The sequence below is a fragment of the Excalfactoria chinensis genome, chromosome 21 (assembly GCF_039878825.1).
Source record: "Excalfactoria chinensis isolate bCotChi1 chromosome 21, bCotChi1.hap2, whole genome shotgun sequence".
Classification (NCBI taxonomy): domain Eukaryota; kingdom Metazoa; phylum Chordata; class Aves; order Galliformes; family Phasianidae; genus Excalfactoria; species Excalfactoria chinensis.
In genome coordinates, this window is record NC_092845.1 from 980,506 (window position 1) to 999,459 (window position 18,954).

Below are 18,954 nucleotides of genomic sequence, written 5' to 3' on the forward strand. Positions count from 1 at the left end.
GGGGAGGCATGGCTAACAGACCCGTTTCTTTGCTTGGCTGCTCACGGTCTGGGCTAACAGAGCAAGGCTCTTATTGCTGTGAAATCCATCCCACTCTGTAGGTGTTGTTGGAAGCTTAAGGACATGTAATGAGCCATTGTTCTAGTCCCTTCCTTAGTGGACTGTAAACAGTTTGCCCCAGGGAAGCGATCAGTTAAAGGATATTTCAGGGGTTGGAAGATTATTTACCACTCTAACAACAAGACAGCCACAAAGAGTAACAATTATTCTTAACCAAGGACATATTCTGCTGTGCCTCGGTAAGTATTTCCCTTCCCAGTTCTCATTAGAGAACTGATCAACGCTTGTATAGGTGGGAAAATTTGGCTGACTGCAAACAGGAAATTGCTGCGATGAATCATTGCATTTATTGGGTTCTAAATCAAACTGGAGATTTCTCATCTTCCTATTCTCTTCCATACTCCAATCCATACACTGCACAGTTTTTATGCTTATTTCCAACATGCTATTACATCCACAGTGAAGACAGGAATTGACCTGGTTTTATGACACAGAAAGGTCCAAAACATATTCCTGTAGCCAGGAAAAGAGAAGCAGTTTTACATAACCAGCATAACAGAAACCTTGGAATGTGGCCCCTGCAAGTAACTGTCTCCAAGGCTTTGTATTTAACTGGGAATCTTGTGGTTCTTTTGCTTCCAAATTCAACAGGTACCTGATATGTTATGCAAACACTTCAGCATTGCAAATTCAAATAGCTTTTATGAGTCTTATTCTACAAACATTACTAAAATTAGCCCAAACTGGAAACCAGCTGTCCACTCACAGCTGCATCGCTGACCTGTCTCACTCGCCATTGTGAATTTGGACTCACTGAGAAGGCCACTGTTCATGTTCTAAGGCAAGTTTCAGCATGCATAGAGAGCAGAGAAATTATAAAGGCTTTCTAGGATCCATAAGTATTTCTTCAGTTGGTACCTCTTGATTCTCACAGCTGGGGGCAGAACTGTTCAGTTTACAGCCCAGTCAAATCTGGGTTGGAAAAAATATTTCCTAGCTGGGGTATATTTGGTTTTCATCATCTTCCACAGTTGTAGGATGTAACCTATTCTGTCCTGTTTATTTAAGGAACGGGGAAATGTGAAGCACTGAGGAGGAGGATGTAAGTATAAGCACTTGGGAAGTCTTCAATGGCCAGGTGGGGAAGGATATCACAGGCAGGATGAAGTCAAAACACAGCTTTGGTCGGCCAGACTTAAGAGCAGCCCTGCTCTTTAGGAAGGACTGGTTTGCACTTCTTGTTTCCACTCCTCATTAGGAAAAATAGCATGCTGGATCTTTGCCATTTTTCCCCTTTCTGAATGTACTTACGCCATGTTTTCAGATAAATGGGCATCAACATTGGGAAGTTCCAAGTGAATAACTGTACCTAAAGCAGTTCCTTTCTGATTGATTTATGATGGGCAGCTCTGCCAACCTCTCTCCATGTAAACTTTCAGGTTATGCTGCCAGTGGGTGCAGCTCCTTGTAGACCTTTGGATGCAGGATGAATGCTCTGTAGCTTCCTTCATCCCTTGTTGCTACATGTCTCCTTAGTGCACACACCCACTTTAACAGCATTTGCTGGGTTAGGTTTTTGTCTGTCTTTACATTTCGATGTTGCTGTTTTGCCAACTGTTAACTTGCCTGAGAAATCCTTTGTTGCAAAGATTTCATCTATTAATACTACTTTAAATATGTAGGAATCAGGAGATGGTGGGATAAATTTACACTGCTGTAGAAAGCAAGCGTGGCTCTTCTCCCTGCATGTGCTTTCACTGTCTGATTAGAATGTAAATAAAACACAGCCTTTGTACGTAACTCTCTTTGAAGGTGAACAGTTTACTCTGTAAGTAGGCCTAGAGCTTAACGGATGTCCAGGAATTTTAAAAGTACTCATATTCAGAACTAGTGCAGAATATGCGCAGGATTTCTTCTGTTGAGTGTCTCTCATGGGAACTGGTGCTCTGATGCAGAGGTGCTCTTATTGAAGAGTTGAAATTACACTGCACTTCAGATGTGCATACTTGTAAAAGCTTGTATCCACGCAGGCGCTGAAACGGCTTTGTGATGCTGCTATCCAGTCTGTCTCACATTTTCACACAGGAATACCCAATTTGCTACGCTGAGACAAGCCACTGGGTAATTGCATCTCAGATCTGTGCTGACGATGGCTGGCATACGATGCTTCAGAAAGAAACAAACTTATAATGAAAGAGGTCGGTGCCGTGCAAGTGAACCCGAACAGCTCTTAGTCACGGTGATGACGACGAAGCATGAACTCACCTCACCTCTTGCTGCAGGACAGAACTGTGTTGCAAAACAAAATGAATTCATCTTTGTAATAGCAGAGTCATTTGGATCTCCCTGAAATCCTTGCTCTGGTAAGTGATGTCCTGCTCTTGTAAGGCTTTGAAATCTTCAGATGAAAGATGGGTGTGTTTTCACTTAGCAGTGATTATTTTCTTTTGGTAACCATTCATACTCTTTTCTGCCTTTAGGTGGCAGAAATAGAACATTAGAAATAAACAAGGTCCATTTTCATATAGTGTGAATTCCAAATGCTTTCCATCTTTCCTTAGCGATGCTGTGTATTGTGGTCTCCTCTATGTATTCCCGAAATACTCCCACTGGCTTTCACCAGCAAAAGAAAGCAATGGTGCTGTTTGCATCAGCAGAGGGTGAATAGAAAAAGGGGCTCTATAACAAAGAGCAGAGGAGACCTAAAACCCCCAGAGCATATCAGACCTTGGAACATGCTAGGCAGATGAGTTTTGTGTCAGAACATGGAGTTTATTCCTACATCCTGTAGCACACACTTTGTGAGCCTCTGCTCTGTGACAGTAGTGCCACATGGAGTCTGTCATTTGGAAAAGTGAGTTTAATGCTTTATTCCCTGGAGATGAGTCAAAATGGAGCTATTAGGCAGCGTCTGCTATAAATGTGAAGAGTACAATTCTACTTACAAGTGGAGAATAACTCATCAGTTTCTATCTAAGGGAGGCTTTTGAAATCCTGTGTGTTGCTTCACAGGTTGCTATAGTCAAGTATCTATGTCCAGTAGCAGACGTTGATCTGAGAGATGAAGTTTTAAGGTGAAACTTCAAGTAAAGCTTAATACTTCTGCTTCCGCTGACTGTGGAAGTATGTTGGATGGAGGGCTCCTAGCCTTCTTCCCTTCAGCCAGAGGCTTGAAATGCTGCAGGAGAAAGAATGAATTAGAGCAAAGATGAGACTCCTTGATGATAGTACATGCGTACCTGTAAATCCAAGCCACTTCAGCACCATATGAGCTGTGTGCTCAGCAGCAAACCTCCCTTTGTGCATGTTCTGTCTATGCTCAGCACAGTCACCATGACTTTAGTGGGAAAAAGCATCTGGACTCATGATGGTTTTCTAAACAATGCCAGGCTTGCAGTAAGTCAGAGGCTCCTTGTGTAATATTGCAATATCAATTCCCTTGTGATACAAGGGAAATGAGGACCTTAGAAGATGTTCTGTGGACACTTTTAATGATATCTTTCTGCTTACTAGCTCTTCACAAACACAGCAAGGCCAAATTTAACGGTAGGATGTCCTTTGAATGCTTCCAGCTGAGTGACCTGTGCCTGTCTGGGGTTGCTTACCTGGGAGTTCTTGAACTCCAAGTAGAGTGTGAAAAGGACGTGCAGAGGCTGGATCCAACTCTTGTACACAGGGATGTCCAGAATGGCTACAAAGAAAAGAAGTGTACAGGACTACTCTGCTCTGTATGGAGTGCTGTAGGTCAGCCCTGAACTTCTCACTGCCTCCTATTACTTGGCCCTTTGCTCATCTATGACTGCATGCATCTTTGCCACAAGAGTCAACTTCTTACTGAAGGTGACAGAGAATGGACTTGACTACGTAGGTCTGAATCTGTACCTGCAAATCTCTCAAGTGTACCTACAAGGACTGAGCTGTTTGGTTTTTCCTACCTAAGCTCTTTGAAGAGTTGACTGCTCACTATCATCAGCCTGCTGAGCAGGGCAGAAAGAACCCAGGCCCATGAAAGATGAATAGCAATGAGATAACAGTTAGTTGAAATATCCTCTTTGGACCAGCTTGAGAAACCTCACTGTCTCTCAGAGCTGAGCATTTCCTTTTGTTGGTGATTTCTGTGCTAGGGACAATCAGATAATCTTTAAGTAAGGGGAAAAGAGGGATCTTCCCTGCTTACCACATATCATGTCAACGTATTCAGCCAGGTCACAATTCATTTCTGCAGTTGGGAGGCCCACCTGGAAAAGAAGTTGTCAGTTTTGCTCTCATACAGCAAAGGCCTGAGAACATGCACTAAACCAGAGCTGAGAACAGGGGCTACCTGGGCAGCAGCCAGCCATTCAGATTTTAGGCTGCTCCCATTGTCTGATCAGAAGGAAACGTTAAGTGAAGAACAAATATGAACTGAACAGGGTGCAAGCAAACTAGTCAAGGAGAAATCCAGATTTCAAGTGGGATCATTTTTAATGCTGTGCCCTGAGCATTTTAATTTGTAATGTCGTGTCTGACACTTGGATGCCATACCTTTCCCAAGAGCTCCTCAAATTCTGGTGACCACTCCTGCATGAGGGTCTCTATGTCAGGCATGGGCCTGTAAAGGAAGAAAGAAAAACAGAAATGTTAGGATTGCAGGCAAGAAGCTGAAATGGCTTCCTACTGCCAATGCTGTGAATGGGACAGACCATTGTCTTAGCACTGAGGCTAAAGAAGCACGCTAGAACCATCCCTTTCTTTGGAGTGAGGCTGAGCTGTTGTGAATTGGAAGTCTGGGCAGGAGGGTGTGCCACAACTGCCGAGACTCAAACTAGGATGTGGTAAAGAATAAGTCTTGACTCCTCTGACTTGTCCAGATTTTGTTTTTATAGAGTCACTGATTGCAAGAAGCTGGATGTTGCATATGCCAACTGTTAAATGTGTTTTGAGGCCTGAAGGGAAAGAGAAGTGCAAAGAGAAAAACAGTGTCCCACACACATACATGGCACAGCTACCCTGAAACTCAGCACATCTTATCCCTCTCAGAGACATTCTGGTCATCATGCTCAGTGTTCCTGGACCTTGCCACCCACTGACCCGATGTTCTGCTGACATAAAGGCTTACCGGCTGTAGTGGACAGTGGCAGGAGGTTTGCAGCGGTGCAGTTCGCTGATGTTTTCAATCCAGTTGTCAATGGCTTTGGGGTTCTTCTCTGCATTCTCCACACTTTTCACTTTTATCTGCTGCTAGAAACAAAAATATAAACCTGGAAGCATTTTGTGGTGGTTTTCCTAAGTCTGTACTGAGACTTGCCTGAGACAGGGCTTAAATACATTTCAGTTTAAAGCTATAGGTCAAAAAGGGTTATTTTTCTGTTTTTAAAGCCAAGTTATCAGTTGTGTTGTGTTGCTATAGTCCCACAAAGAGTAAAGTGCAATGTCTTCATTCTAGCCTGGGTGCAGTAAATGTTTTCTCTCTCTCCATGACTCACTGTAATGTTGTGCTGTTTGGAATTCTCCGTTAGCCAAAGAGAGAGTACTGTGGGATCTGACTGCTTTGTTGATGGCTCATCTAAGACCAGCAGACCGAGGTTATCAGGCTTGCCATCTGGGCGTGGGACCTGCAGGTAAAACACAGAAGGAATTTTCTATGGGAGTAGCAGAGGATGCTGGAACTATTCTGTACAGCGTCTCCCTGCTGTTAGAAATTCAGACTCAGTTCAGAAGAAATTTGTAAGCATGCTGCTTTGAAAGAGCAGAAAATATGAGTTGTTAACACAGCGGTACCTGAAATGCATAAGGTGTTGGACAAAGAAACAGGCAGCCCTTGCACCAAATTACGTCTGTGCTATGTGGGACATTACCAAAGTGACCAGCCATGTGTGATCTCCTGGGTGTCTACAGCAGTATCTGCAGCACTGGGCAAGGGCACCTCACTACCACCAGGTCAATGTGGCTGCAGTCTTGGCTGTACAGCTGGTCTGCCAGGCTCATATCAAAACCACCTTCTGTTTCAGCCTGTGTGTCATGGGGATATCTGAAAACATTGTACCTTTAGGAAGGCATCAATGTCTCCAACAGCAGGAATGAAGTCTGGAATGAAAGGCTGCAGTTTGTGCTCAATCTCTATTGTTTTCGGAGTGTACCTGGAGAGAGAAAAACAACAGTATTACATAGTGGGCGACTGACACTTCCTGCCAGACTTACCCTTGAGACAAAGGAGAACCAAGGGCAGGCGAAAACTCCTTCAACTCACCTCCTTATGTATTCAAAGAGCTCTTTAATTTCAGGAGATACTGGCAGGTAGTCATAGTCTGCTAGGTTGTAGTCACTGAAGAGAGGAAAAGAAATTCATGCAGACTTTACTTCCTATCAGTTGCTGTACAAGAACAAAGGCACGGACATGGATCCAGCTGTGCCCCGAAGCAGAAGCGGGACGGCTCTCGCTGCAAGAGGCTTCCTCTGCGTGCACAATGCTGTTGAGCCCTTTTAAGCCACGGGCTCCCGGCTCCCCCCGCTGCTCACCCCTCCAGCGGAGCCCCGCGCTCCTCCGAGTCCTCGGAGTCGCTCTCGGAGGAATCCTCATCGTCGTCATCGTCATCATCGTCGTCGTCCTCGCTGGCGGCGGAGGGTCCCGGCCTGGCCGCTGTTTCCTTCAGGGCCGGAGATGCGGCCTTACTTACCGTGCCGCCCCGCCCGCTCTCCCCTCGCGCCCCGCTCCCGTACCTTGCTGCTGCTGCTGCCGCCGCCCTCCCCGTCGTTGCTGCGCTCTCCCGCCCCGCTGGGCCGCGCTGCCGGGCCGCCGCCTCCCGACCAGGGAAGCCCCGGCCGACGGGAATCCCGCGGGCGGTTCGTGCTCCCCGCCGCCTCCTCGGTCTCCGGCAGCTCCAGGCTCTCGTCGTACGGCTGGTTCTCCACCGGCCGAGGCTGGGCGGAGGGACGCGGGGTGGCGATGGCGCGGCCCGTCCCGTCCCCGCTCCCCTCGGACGGACCGCGCTCCGCCACGACGCCGCCTTCCGTCGCCATGGCGACTCCGTCTCGCTCGCCCGGTCCCGGCTAGAGCGGCGCCCGCGGCCCGGCCCGGCCGATGCGGGGCGGTACCGCCCCCTGCTGGTCGGAGCCGGTACCGACGGGGGCCGCCCCCAGGGCCGCGCTCCGGGTCCTCCCGCCCCGCCCCGCCCCGCGCGCCGTGCGCGGCGCCGCTTCCGGCTGGGGACGTGGCTCGGCGCCGCCATCTTGTGGGGCTGCCCGAGGGGACGCGGAGCGTCGAGGGAGCGAGCGCCGAGCCGAGCGCCGCCGCCATGGTAAGGGCGCGCCCGCCGCAGGTCGGCCGCTCGCGGGGCCGCTGCCCGCAGTGCTCGGGGGCCGCTGCCGGCCGGACCGGGACTCTGAGAGCGCGCGGGGCCTGGCCGGGCCGCTCATCGTTCGGCCTCTTTGCTGCGCTTCTCCGGCCTCGTCCCAGCGGCCGCCGGAGCCGTATCCCCGAGCCGCGGGTGCGTGGCGGAGCTGCGGGACTCTCGGATCCCGCTGCGGTTCTGCAAAGGGTCCGGGCCGGCTCCGGGCCCCGCTGCTCGAGGCCGTGCTGCCCCGCAGGCTGTGCTCCGGCCCCGGACGTGGCACGGCCTGTGCCGCCTGCCGAACAGCGGAGCCTCCCGCAGAGGTCAGCTCCGCTTACCGGGTGCTGCGACACCGGAGTCGGTGGGCGCTGCCCGCGGTGCGCTACGTGCGGTGTAACGAGAAGGTTGCTTGCAGTGTGAGGGCTGTCATCTTTAGCCAGGCCTCGTCCCTTGCTGCCTCACTCGGGTGGAGGTCACTTGGGTCCCGTTGTCTCTGGGTGACGTGGAGTTGTGAGCTTTCCCTCCCGGAACGGGACCTGCTGCTTGGTGACACTCGGCAGAGGCCAAGGTGCTGCTGAGATCAGCAGTGCCGGTCGGTGCTGAGCTGTGCTGAGCTGTGCTGCACTCACAGTCGTTCCAGAGAGCAGTTGGGGAATGGGGGCTTATGCCTGACCTGCTCTCTTCGGGATATCCCTGACTACAGGGTCCCTGTGCCCACTCAGTGCACAGCAGTTGTGCCGGGTGCTGGCTGCTCACCTGGCCCTGCTGTTGGCTGGGAGTCATGCTTGAAATGTACACACACTGAAGAGCTTCTGGTGCTTCTCATTGTTAGAATACTGTGATTAAAACTGGCTGGGGAGTTAAAGGATCTTACCTTTAGAAACTGCTTTATCTTAACTATGTTAATTAAGAAACTAATCTGTGAGAGAAGTATTTCAGGCAGAAGTCGAGGTGGAGAGAATGAGAAAGGGTAAATTGGCAGTTACCTTACTGCCTTTTTATTGTTGGTGTGATAACATCTGTGAAATGCCCGGGAGAATCATCCACGTGCTGTAATTAATACAATGGTCAATATTTTATTAACCTGGCTTAGGGTAAGCGTGGCACTGGGAACAGATGTCACATTTCAAAGCGTTCTGGTACTTATTGTGACTTTTCTGCTGGGGCTGAACTAACAGACAGCTCAGTAATGCAGGCTTTTGCCTAAAGCATTGCTGGGGTTTTGTCATAGCCCTGCGTGTGGAGGAAGAGGTGTTGTGTTTGCCTGAATGGAGGGCTGAGAGCTTGAAATGCTGTTAGAGTGTCTGCGGAGTAGCAGAGGTGAGTAGTTAAATTCTTGGTGCTGGTTGCAGGAAGATGCTTAAGAGTTCACTGGGAAGGTAAAGCGTAGTTGGCAGCAATCCTTTCTTTGCACACAACGCTGTGTCAGGTTTGTGGAGTCTCTGGGATGGCTGCTGAGCTGTGTCTGTGTCCCCATAGGTGCTGTTGGCGGCAGCTGTCTGCACCAAGGCAGGGAAGGCCATCGTCTCCCGGCAGTTTGTGGAGATGACCCGAACCCGCATCGAGGGGCTGCTGGCAGCTTTCCCCAAGCTGATGAACACTGGGAAGCAGCACACTTTTGTGGAAACAGAGAGCGTGAGGTACGTGTATCAGCCGATGGAGAAGCTCTACATGGTGCTGATCACCACGAAAAACAGCAACATCCTGGAAGACCTGGAAACACTCCGACTCTTCTCTAGAGTGGTAAGGATCTACATGTCGGGTCCTATGTTCACATGTGTAGCCCCAAACAATGGCAAGCTTCAAATGGTGCTGATGTACTCTGCCACCACCTAATAACTTGGTTATCTATGGCTTGTTCCTGACCTGGAAGTAACATTTGCTGTTCTTGTGGTAATTTTGAACTACGTGTGAGAAATCCATGGTTGCCATTTAACTGGCGAGGCCAAAGAGGTGATGCTACAAATGTAGTGTCAGATGTCTCTATGTTCTCTAGGTAGCAACTGCATTCCTTCTAAAAACAATGTGGCTTCACATTGGGATTGAGAAGCGTAGCGGTACACTAAAAATGGATTTCTAAGTCATGAGTTTTTGCAGTTGTTTTTTTAGTTGACTTCATAATCTATTTCTGTGCAGCTGGAGGATCTTCAAGAAACTGAGCAGCATCCCAGGGTGTGTTTCTGTAGGTTCCTGTGAATTACAAAGTTAAAACTGTGCTGAGAGACTCTATAAGTGTTTTGGTTGAAGAAAAAAACAGTCACAAAACTTCATCTTTTTATCAACAATGTAAAGGAGTGAAAAGCAGCTCAGTGGGTGCTGATTGTCACATCTGCATCTGTTTACAATGCTTTTCCCTACCTAGATCCCTGAATATTGCCGAGCTCTAGAGGAGAATGAGATCTCTGAGCACTGCTTTGACCTGATTTTTGCCTTTGATGAAATTGTTGCCCTGGGCTACCGTGAGAATGTAAACTTGGCACAAATTCGGACCTTCACAGAGATGGACTCGCATGAAGAAAAGGTGTTCCGAGCTGTGCGAGAGGTGAGTGGAAGTAATTGTGGTGCAGGGTGCTCTGGGAGCACTACTTCTTTATGCAAAGGTGTTACTCCACTTCGGCAAGGCAAGATGCTTAGCTTTTCTGTACACTGAATGCCCATTCTTGGTCCTTTCAAGAAATGTTTGTAAGAAGGTGCTGCCAGCAGCTGTACAGAATAAAGCTGAGATTGCAAAGCTTTAGCAGCTTTCATCTTTTATTTCAGACTCAGGAACGTGAAGCAAAAGCTGAGATGCGTCGTAAAGCGAAGGAGCTGCAGCAGGCCAGGAGGGATGCAGAGAGGCTGGGCAAGAAGGCGCCTGGCTTCGGTGGCTTTGGCAGCTCGGCTGTGTCTGGGGGCACAACAGCAGCAATGATCACAGAGACCATCATTGAAACAGAGAAGCCCAAAGTGGCACCAGCACCGTCCAGGTAGGTGTGCAGTTGGCAGCAGTTAGTGCTGTCTGAAGGGTTTTGTTTGGCTTCCCTCCTGAGTCTTCATGGATAAACAGGTGCTGAAGTACCTGATGTGTGTGTGTGGGTACATAAGGGAGTGGTCAGGTATGGCTGGCGCTGGTGTGGTCTGTTAGTGCTTGTCAGGCTGGTGCTACGTTTTGGGAATCAAGAGCTTTCTCTCCCCTGGTCATGCAAGGAGCATTTTGTACGTAATTATGGGTTCTGTGTGTGACTGTCTCTGCAGGAAGATAGGGAAGGGCAGGCCCCTCCTGTGAGTACTGTCACTGAAGTGAGCTTAATATTGTTGAAGTTACAACACTTGAAGATCAGACTGAGGAAGGATGAAACTACTGTGCTGAACTGACTTGGAGATGTTTGTGTGTTTTGTTTAGACCATCAGGTCCCAGTAAAGCTTTGAAACTGGGCGCCAAAGGGAAGGAGGTGGACAACTTTGTGGACAAGCTGAAATCGGAGGGAGAAAATATCATGACTACTGTAGGCAAACGCCCTACAGAAGCAGCCAAAGTTCTTGCACCGCCCATTAATATGGAGAGGTAGGTATTATGCTTCTTCTGAAAGCTGTCTTCTCACTGCTTTGTGATCTGTGTGCTGCTGTATGATCTAGGCTTCTCATTTTAAAAGGTGGTGGCTAAAATCTGGGAAAGCACAGCAACAAAAGGGTAGATAGCTCGTTTGATATGAAAGTGCCCAAGTTAAAATGGGGTGTACGTCCCCTGTTTTGCTGAGATTGAGAATTTTCTTATGCCTTCTGGAACGTGTCTCGTTGGTTATTGTTTTTCCCAACAGATGAGTTAAAGTAACTGTCACTTTTTTGGTTACCCAGATAGAAATAGTTCCCATCCTACTGCATCTTACAATACAAGTGTTCAGAGTTTCTCTGATGTGTAGCAAATCAGCTCTTTTCTGCTGCGTGGTAGAAGGATTCTGAGTGACCAGCACTTTAAGATGCTGTGTTACTGATATGAGCTTCCATTCATTCCACACTTATGTTCATAGATCCACGTTCCCCTCAGTTGACGTGTGCATCTGTTAAGCTGTCAGTGTTGTTCTGTTAGGGACCATCGTGCTCTTTGGAGTGTGTGCTCACTGCTTGTGGACTGTCCTTGCTGACCATTAGTTTCTTATCTTGCTTATCCAGCGTGCACATGAAAATAGAGGAGAAAATTTCCTTGACTTGTGGCCGTGATGGAGGCTTACAGAATATGGAGCTGCATGGCATGATCATGCTGCACATCTCCGATGAAAAGTTTGCACGAATTCGCCTGCATGTAGAAAATGAAGACAAGAGGGGAGTGCAATTACAGGTAAAGTGACTGGTGTGCCATGCTGTTGTACGTGCTTATGCTGCTCTCTGGGGCAAAATAGCAAATACTCGAGTGTGTTAGTGTGCTGTGATCTTATCCTAGCCTTTTCAGCTAATAAATTGAAAGTGGGAGGAGTCACCACAGCCTGCAGTGTAAATACTGGGCTAGATCCTGTTGAAAAGGTTGAAGGTCACTTGAGAAATCTGGACAGAATTTGAGGCTGCGAAGTGGATGTGCTATAACAGGGCGTCTGAGGCAGACACAGGATCAAGGTGGAGGAAGGTACTCAGGGATGTGTAGGGCTGTCCTACTGGAACATGAGTTATCTGAAGTACAGGTCTGCCTTCGGCTTGAAGTTACTGCTGTAGCTGATGCAGCCTCGGCTTTGGTCCCATTTCAGACTCACCCCAATGTGGACAAGAAGCTGTTTACTGCAGAATCACAGATTGGTTTGAAGAACCCGGAGAAATCATTCCCTATTAACAGTGATGTGGGTGTGCTGAAGTGGAGGTTGCAGACGACGGAAGAATCCTTCATTCCATTGACAAGTGAGTGCAAGCGTGTGCAGGGCTGGTGGGAGCTCAGTTGGAAGAACCTGATTTCAATCTGTGAGCTGCCTGCTTACACCTTGCATTGCAGCAGCTGGGCCGGCTCTGCAGTGAGGGACATGATGAGGTTGTTATTACCAATGTCTGTTTTCCATTCTCGAAGAACACAAAGATTTTGTTTGACAGAATGTTTTGTTTAGAGTTCTACTTTGCATCATCTTTTGAAAGCCTGTTTTTCATACAGAGACTGTATATTTCAGCATACTCTTTTTCTACTCTCAGTTAACTGCTGGCCATCAGAAAGTGGGAACAGTTGCGATGTTAACATTGAATACGAGTTGCAGGAGGAGAGCCTGGAACTGAACGACGTGGTCATCATGATCCCCTTACCGTAAGTTACGTTCTGTGCCTGGCCCTTCACATACCTGTCAGCTCCTGACCCTCTGGGGTTTGTAGATCAGGCCAAGCCTGTCTTCTCTTTGCCTGCTGTAGGTCTGGTGTTGGTGCCCCGGTGATTGGGGAGATCGATGGCGAGTATCGCCACGACAGCCGGAGAAATCTCCTTGAGTGGTGCCTGCCAGTGATAGATGCCAAAAACAAGAGCGGCAGCCTGGAGTTCAGCATAGCAGGGCAGCCAAATGACTTCTTTCCAGTACAAGTCTCCTTCATCTCCAAAAAGAACTATTGCAACATACAGGTATGGTCAGCACTAGTGCAGGGCTTGCTCTGGGAGCCACCCTCACTGGGGAATGCTTGCAGACTGTAGCTGCAGTTAGACTGACTGGCTGTGCTTATGCCACATGTTTGCCTCTGTCCTTGATGTGCTGTGCTGTCGTCTTCAGAAGAGCATGTCCCCAACGGGCAGGTTTTCCCATACAGTGCTATGACGTTGTGTTGACATGGTTTAGTGGGAGCTATTGGTTATAGGTGAACAGTTGGACTGGATGATCTTTTAGGTTTTTTTCCAACCTTGGTGATTCTGTGATCACAGAAGCATAAGCTTTGCTCGTGCTCTGTGTGTGTTTGGGACTGCCCCCTTCCTCTGCATGTCAGAGTGAGAGCAGACAACACCACTGTCTGATTCCTGCAGGGACTTAACGCTTCACAGTGTGATTTTTACTTCTGTCAAGCTACCTCAGCATCCCCTGGCCAAAATCTTTCCTAAACACCAACTGGTGGCTCACGAGTCCTGGGTTGGTTCTGGTTGGTTCTGGCCTCCTTGACCATGTCAGAGTTGGAAAGTTGTGCTTCTTGTGCAGGGATGTTAAACGCTGACCTCGCTCTATGTGTTATCTCCACAGGTTACCAAAGTGACCCAGGTGGATGGAAACAGCCCTGTAAGGTTTTCTACTGAAACCACCTTCCTGGTGGACAAGTACGAAATCCTGTAATGCTGGCTGTGGGGAATTTACAAAGGAAATTTTTAAATTAAAACAAACAAACAAAACAAAAAAGAGGCCGAAGTTTATTGTGAATGTTTGGAACGTCGCAGCCCTCTCTGCTGAGACACCCGGCTCTGTGTGCCATCCGCAGTGCTCTGGGTCACAGACATTTCGGGCAGAGAATTGACGTGTTCATGGGGGGGAAAGGCTACCGATTTCTTTGGCAGATTTGTACTGGCTGGCAGGAGAACAAGATCTCTGCAGAGAACCTGGCTTTGACACTTCCCCATGTCCCATGAAGATGACTGGAGCTCAGTCCCAGAGCCTACTTAGACATCGCGCTCGCCCGTTGTTAATTATCAAACACTGTTCCATCGTTGGTGCTGCCGTTTTCATTTCTCCTCAGCCTTCAACTCTTTGCTTCTGGTGATGAAAACAGGCATTAGGATCATACACTCAGCGATGCAGTGCTTCTCTGGACCCTTCCAGCTGGAAGAAGTGGACTCGCAGCTCAGATCCGATTGCGGTGTTCCTTGCTGTCGCTCCGGCCCTGCTGTACAGCAGTGAACTTCAGCCCCAGATCTGTAGCAGTCCTTCGGGCCTCTCCTGGTGCTGGCTGGGTCACAGTGGGCTTGTAGGCAGCGCAGGCTGCGGCTCTGAACACTCCAGTCTGCCCTGCAGGGAGAACAGCACCCAGAGGTGACTGTGAAGGTTTGCTGTGTCACGGTAACTCCCTGGCCAAGGTTCATGTCCTGGCTCAGGCTGTGCAGTGTCCTGGTAAGCTGAACTGCTTTGCTTCACCTGCACACAGTAGGAGCGCGGTTAGGACCTGTCCCAAACCAGTGTTCATTCCTGGTGCTTGGGAGTGGAGGAGGGGGGAGCTGGTGTTTCCTGAGGGTCTGCTGGGTTGATCTGAGCATGAGCAGCACCCAGAGCTGTTCCCCTCTTCCTGCTTAGCATCACTTTGTCCCCCAGGGCTGTGCTCCCCCCCACATCCACCCCACCCACCTGCGTTGGGGGCAGGGTGCTTTGTGATGCCTGTTGGTTCCTATGGGCTCCTCTGCCAAAGAAGTTAGCGGTCTCTCCTCTGTTAACAGCGAGGAAACAAACTGATTCTTTCCCTGGGAGGGTGATTTGTTCTGGGGGAGGGAAACAAACCCCGTTCCGTAGTGAAGTAGACAATGAATCTTATTAATTCAGTTGTGTTCAGGAGTTGCTTGTCTGTATGATTTTAAAATGGAGTCGAGTTTAGTTCAACCATCAAAGGAGCATTTTTATTGAACTTTGTTGGAGGGTGATATTTAAAAAGCAGAACCCCGGTTTTTGTAACCCTGTACAATACTGGCCTAGGGAATAGAGCACATTCCAGTGTATACAAAGAATACAAATTCTTTAATCAAATAAAAAGAGGATTATAAAAGGAACCTGGCTGCGGTTCTTCTGCCTTGGGTTGGAGTCGTGGGGTGGCCTGCAGAGCACATGGGGACACCAAACAGAGCCGGCTGCAGCAGCCGGATCCCGGGCTGGGATTCTATGGCAAGATAATAACTGAGGGGGAAACGGAGCCTCCTGGAAGCGCCTTCCTGGCCTGGAGCTGAGGAGCTTCCCAGCAGTGAGAGCGGAGGCAGATGGTGAAGGGACGAGATGGAGTGTTTGGAGCTGGCCCCGCTGGGTCCCCCCGCCAAGCCTGAACCTGCGGGACGGAGCCGTGTTAAAGTATTCATGGGGCTTTCCTGGAGTAAACAGCATTAAACATGCATCGATTGGTTGAGTAACAGCCATCAGCTGCGCCTTCTGGGCTGCAGGGTGCGTAAAGAAGAGCCGTCCCTTTTCAAGCTGCGGGCTGGGAAGTCTCTCCCCCTCCTGCCGGGCAGCAGCCAGCTGTCATTCAGCAGCAAGAAATTAGATGGAAAACCAGACGCTGCAGTTTGACCTTCACTCCTCCGCGTGTGCTGCAGCCTAAAGACCGAAGGGGCGGCCCGGCCCGGGGCTTTGGGGCCGTTCCCCTGCGGCACGGCTGCAGATGGGCTGGTGAGAAGCGGCAGCCGTGGGCTGGGCCCTTCTGCTCTGCCCAGCTCAGCGCAGCTTGGCCGCTGCTCGTGCCCGCAGCCATGGGGCTGCGCTGGGTGCTTCTGACGGAGGAGCTTTTGGGGGGAGGAGGGGGGGACGGCAGCTGGGAGACGGGGTTGGGAGCTGAAACAAGGAGCCCCTTCAGCGCGCCCTGAGCTCTGCGGTGCGCACGGCACGGGGACGGAAACACGAGCCGCTGGGAGAAGCGGTGGCTGTGTGCGCCGTGCCGGCATGGTGAGCGGTGCACCGAGCAAAGCCGTCCCCTTCTGTGGCACCAGGGCTGCCGCTGATCATCCCTGCTCCTTTCCCCAGGGTCCGGATGCAGCCGAGCTCCATCCCCACAACCTGCCCGGCACTGCAGATGCTGCTCAGAGCTGTGAGAGCCCCGCGGCAGAGCTGGGGACGGGGCACGGTGAGTGTGTGGGGAGGGAGCGACCCTGCCCGGCTCTCAGCCTCCTGCAGCACCCGCGGCTTCAGTGCATCGACTCGGGGCAAAGGGCTGGAGGGTCCCAGGGACATGGGGATGTACCCGGGGGATGGAGGTGTGAGGGATGGATGAGGCTGCGTTCATCTCTCTTTGTTTCCTAAAGATTCTGCCAATGCATCAACGGAAACCCTCCGCACCACCTGGAGGCTGCTGCTGCTGCTTGGGGCCGTGGGGCTGCTGTTGGCAGCAGCGGCTGGGGCCTGGCTGCTGGGTCAGTGCCTGCACCACAGCTCCAGCTCCATCCCCAGCTCCATCCCCAGCACCCTGCCCAACTCCTGCCCAACTCCTGCCCTGCTGCACTCCTCACCCGCCGCTCTCCTCTCCCACAGGGCAGCACCTCGGGGGTCCACAGCCGCACCAGGGCTTGGCCAAGCCACAGGCATCAGATATGGTGACAGCGTGCAGTGAGGGCGAGGAGGAGGAGCCTGTGATCCGCGGGGCGCCTGGAGGAGGTTTCCCCCTTCCCGCTGCCCCTGCTGAGCCTGAGATACTCCTGGATAGTGAATCTGATGAACCTCCTGCTTAGCTCAGCTGCATGCCGCAATGGTTGCCCTTTGCTTTTGCATCTCCCTGTGCTCCTTAGCAGCAGTGCACGGCGTGGTCCTACCTTTGCATGTGCCCTCCCTGCAAAGCCGCACCGAGAACGCTTCAGAAGCTTTGTGCGCAGTTTCTCGTTCCCTGCAAGCAGGTTTGGAGCTTGTTTTGCTGCGGGGAGGTGATGTCGGTGCTGTCAGTGTCTTTCAGGATCCAGGCAGGTTCCTCCCTGCTGGCGGTGCGGCCGCAGGGCCGGTCCCGATGGCTGCTGGTCTGCAACGAGCGCTGGAGGTCCGCGCTGGGCACACGGCTGTGCCGGCAGCTCGGGGCGCTCAGGTGGGTGCTGGTGGGATGCGGGCAGGGCAGCGGCCCGACCCTCCCTGCGCCGCCGCTGTTCCTTCTGCAGAGCGATACATCAGAAGGGGGTGAACCTGACAGACGTGAGGGTGGAGGACGGGCAGGAGTTTGCCCAGGTGGGGTCCAGCCTGGAGGACGCGTGGCAGATCCGGTAAGGGCGGGTTGGGGCCGTGCCGGTGGGTCCGCTGTGCGCCTTAAGCCGTGCGGCAAAGCGCTGCCTTCACCCGGCGCGCAGCTCCGTGACCCGCTCCCCACGCGCAGGAGCAGCTGCGAGTCGGGCCGCGTTGTGGCACTGCAGTGCTCAGGTTGGTGCCCCCCTCTCTGCATACCCGCGACCTGCAGCCTCCGGGCCCTCGTGCCCGCTGAGCCCCGGCCCTCCTGCAGCCTGCGGGCAGCGCTCTGCAACCGGGAGCCGCGTGGTGGGAGGTGTGGATGCTGCCCCCGGGCGCTGGCCCTGGCAGGTGAGTGTCAGCCACGGCTCCCGGCACCGCTGCGGAGGCTCCGTGCTGGCACCGCGTTGGATCGTCACCGCCGCCCATTGCGTGCACAGGTACGGGGCCGCCCCGAGCGCGGGACCTGCGGTGTGGGCTCAGGGTCTGCGCTGGGGGCTCAGGGCTGCCCTGGGGACCTTTCTGTGTCCCCTCAGCTACCGGCGGAGTGTGTCGGGCTGGATGGTTCGTGCTGGTGTCACTCGTGGCTCAGCCAAGCAGGAGGCCGGGCTGCCAGTGGAGAGAGTTATTTCTCACCCGCTGTACAACGATAACAGCATGGACTACGACATCGCTCTGATGAAGCTGAGGGTTCCCTTGAATTTCTCAGGTAAGGAGCTGCTGTGAGGCACCCTCAGCCTCTCCTGGCATCTGGGGAGCAGCGTGCACAGCTGGGCTGTGCTTGGGGTGATGCCAGAGCTGCACGTTGCAGTGAAGCACTTGGGGCTGTGCTACGAGCCAACCTGGGCCCAGCCCATCCCCTCACCACCAGACACCATTGGAGCTCTGTGCCTGCTGCCGTCCCATCAGGACCTGCTCCCTGGCACGCCATGCTGGGTGTCGGGCTGGGGCTACACCAGGCCTGACCAGGGTAAGCCTTGTCCCTGCTCCTCCCTGCCAGCCCTTCCTGTGCTTCTGCCACTGCTGCTCCCTCCTCTTGAAGCCCCACCAGTCCCTCAGTATGACCCCGTCTTCCTCCTCTTCTGACCCCTCCTGCTCCCTACGGTCACGTTCCCCTCTTGGCTTCTCCCTCCCTCCCCAGCACAGCTCACCGAGACGCTGAAGGAAGCCCTGGTGCCCTTGATCAGCACCCAGAGGTGCAACAGCTCGTGCATGTATGCAGGAGAGCTCACGGCCAGGATGCTGTGCGCCGGGTACCCGCAGGGCAAGATCGATGCCTGCCAGGTGATGTGCGGCTGCGGGCGGGAGCGCAGCGGGGCGGCTCTGGGGCTGATCGCTGCTGTGCTCCCATCCCTGCTCTGCTGCAGGGTGACAGCGGGGGTCCCCTGGTCTGCCAGGACGAGCTGGCGTGGCGCTTGGTGGGCATCGTCAGCTGGGGGCGGGGCTGCGCCGAACCCAACCGACCAGGGGTTTACACCAACGTGGCTCAGCTCGTGCCCTGGATTTATCACATCACCGAGGTACGGATGCAGCCAACAGCAGCTCAGCTTCAGCCTCAGTTCCAGCTGCGTGTTGCCCCACTGCCAGCACTGTTAGCACCTTGCCCTCACCCCAATGCGCTCCGTTGCTTTCTCTGTGCCTAGATCTACTAGAAGCAAGGAGAAACCTCCCGCAGAGACGCACGGCCCATTGCTCATCTAAGTGAAGAAAAGGCCAGGTCTAATTCATTCCCACTGTTCCTAAAACCCCTAAAGAACAGCCTCGGACAGCACCAGAACACG

General features: G+C 52.0%; 3 protein-coding genes across 6 annotated transcripts; 2 read left to right on the forward strand and 1 right to left on the reverse strand.

Annotated features, from left to right (window-relative positions):
- Positions 1-389: 389 nt before the first annotated feature.
- IFT46 (intraflagellar transport 46) lies at positions 390-7,142 on the reverse strand. 3 transcript variants are annotated; one of them, XM_072354872.1, is made up of 10 exons: positions 6,760-7,142; positions 6,559-6,707; positions 6,290-6,364; positions 6,086-6,179; positions 5,526-5,654; positions 5,159-5,277; positions 4,585-4,651; positions 4,238-4,298; positions 3,666-3,751; positions 390-3,238 (listed from the first exon to the last, which is right to left on the reverse strand). In XM_072354872.1, the coding sequence occupies exons 1-10, from the start codon at positions 7,057-7,059 to the stop codon at positions 3,143-3,145; spliced, it is 1,176 nt and encodes a 391-aa protein (XP_072210973.1). In that variant the 5' UTR covers positions 7,060-7,142; the 3' UTR covers positions 390-3,142. The 3 variants fall into 3 exon arrangements, with proteins under 3 accessions (XP_072210973.1, XP_072210972.1, XP_072210974.1); XM_072354871.1 differs by having other exon boundaries at positions 5,159-5,280; positions 6,760-7,141; XM_072354873.1 differs by having other exon boundaries at positions 5,159-5,280; positions 6,559-6,686; positions 6,760-7,138.
- A 78-nt stretch (positions 7,143-7,220) lies between these two features.
- ARCN1 (archain 1) lies at positions 7,221-15,031 on the forward strand. The gene is made up of 10 exons (XM_072354870.1): positions 7,221-7,337; positions 8,850-9,113; positions 9,733-9,912; positions 10,131-10,336; positions 10,753-10,914; positions 11,520-11,685; positions 12,086-12,233; positions 12,516-12,624; positions 12,726-12,930; positions 13,535-15,031. The coding sequence occupies exons 1-10, from the start codon at positions 7,335-7,337 to the stop codon at positions 13,622-13,624; spliced, it is 1,533 nt and encodes a 510-aa protein (XP_072210971.1). The 5' UTR covers positions 7,221-7,334; the 3' UTR covers positions 13,625-15,031.
- Positions 15,032-15,517: 486 nt separating this feature from the next.
- On the forward strand, positions 15,518-18,954 carry LOC140261489 (transmembrane protease serine 5-like). 2 transcript variants are annotated; one of them, XM_072354973.1, is made up of 12 exons: positions 15,518-15,919; positions 15,998-16,097; positions 16,276-16,383; positions 16,502-17,042; positions 17,113-17,214; positions 17,325-17,368; positions 17,448-17,613; positions 17,710-17,882; positions 18,045-18,143; positions 18,315-18,457; positions 18,541-18,693; positions 18,817-18,954. In XM_072354973.1, exons 4-12 carry the CDS (start codon positions 16,786-16,788, stop codon positions 18,823-18,825), a joined length of 1,146 nt encoding a protein of 381 aa, XP_072211074.1. In that variant the 5' UTR covers positions 15,518-15,919; positions 15,998-16,097; positions 16,276-16,383; positions 16,502-16,785; the 3' UTR covers positions 18,826-18,954. The 2 variants fall into 2 exon arrangements, with proteins under 2 accessions (XP_072211074.1, XP_072211073.1); XM_072354972.1 differs by having other exon boundaries at positions 17,362-17,613.

Excerpts from the sequence above, each read along its gene's own strand:
- IFT46 (XM_072354871.1), bottom strand. The coding sequence starts at position 7,059 with ATGGCGACGGAAGGCGGCGTCGTGGCGGAGCGCGGTCCGTCCGAGGGG. Across the intron at positions 4,299-4,584 it reads TTGAGGAGCTCTTGGGAAAG|GTGGGCCTCCCAACTGCAGA; the intron begins GTATGGCATCCA and ends CTTCTTTTCCAG. Across the intron at positions 3,239-3,665 it reads TGGAGTTCAAGAACTCCCAG|CATTTCAAGCCTCTGGCTGA; the intron begins GTAAGCAACCCC and ends TTTCTCCTGCAG.
- ARCN1 (XM_072354870.1), top strand. Across the intron at positions 9,913-10,130 it reads TGTTCCGAGCTGTGCGAGAG|ACTCAGGAACGTGAAGCAAA; the intron begins GTGAGTGGAAGT and ends CTTTTATTTCAG. Across the intron at positions 11,686-12,085 it reads AGAGGGGAGTGCAATTACAG|ACTCACCCCAATGTGGACAA; the intron begins GTAAAGTGACTG and ends GTCCCATTTCAG.
- LOC140261489 (XM_072354972.1), top strand. The coding sequence starts at position 16,786 with ATGTGCCCTCCCTGCAAAGCCGCACCGAGAACGCTTCAGAAGCTTTGT. Across the intron at positions 17,614-17,709 it reads GCCGCCCATTGCGTGCACAG|CTACCGGCGGAGTGTGTCGG; the intron begins GTACGGGGCCGC and ends GTGTCCCCTCAG. Across the intron at positions 17,883-18,044 it reads GGTTCCCTTGAATTTCTCAG|ACACCATTGGAGCTCTGTGC; the intron begins GTAAGGAGCTGC and ends CCTCACCACCAG.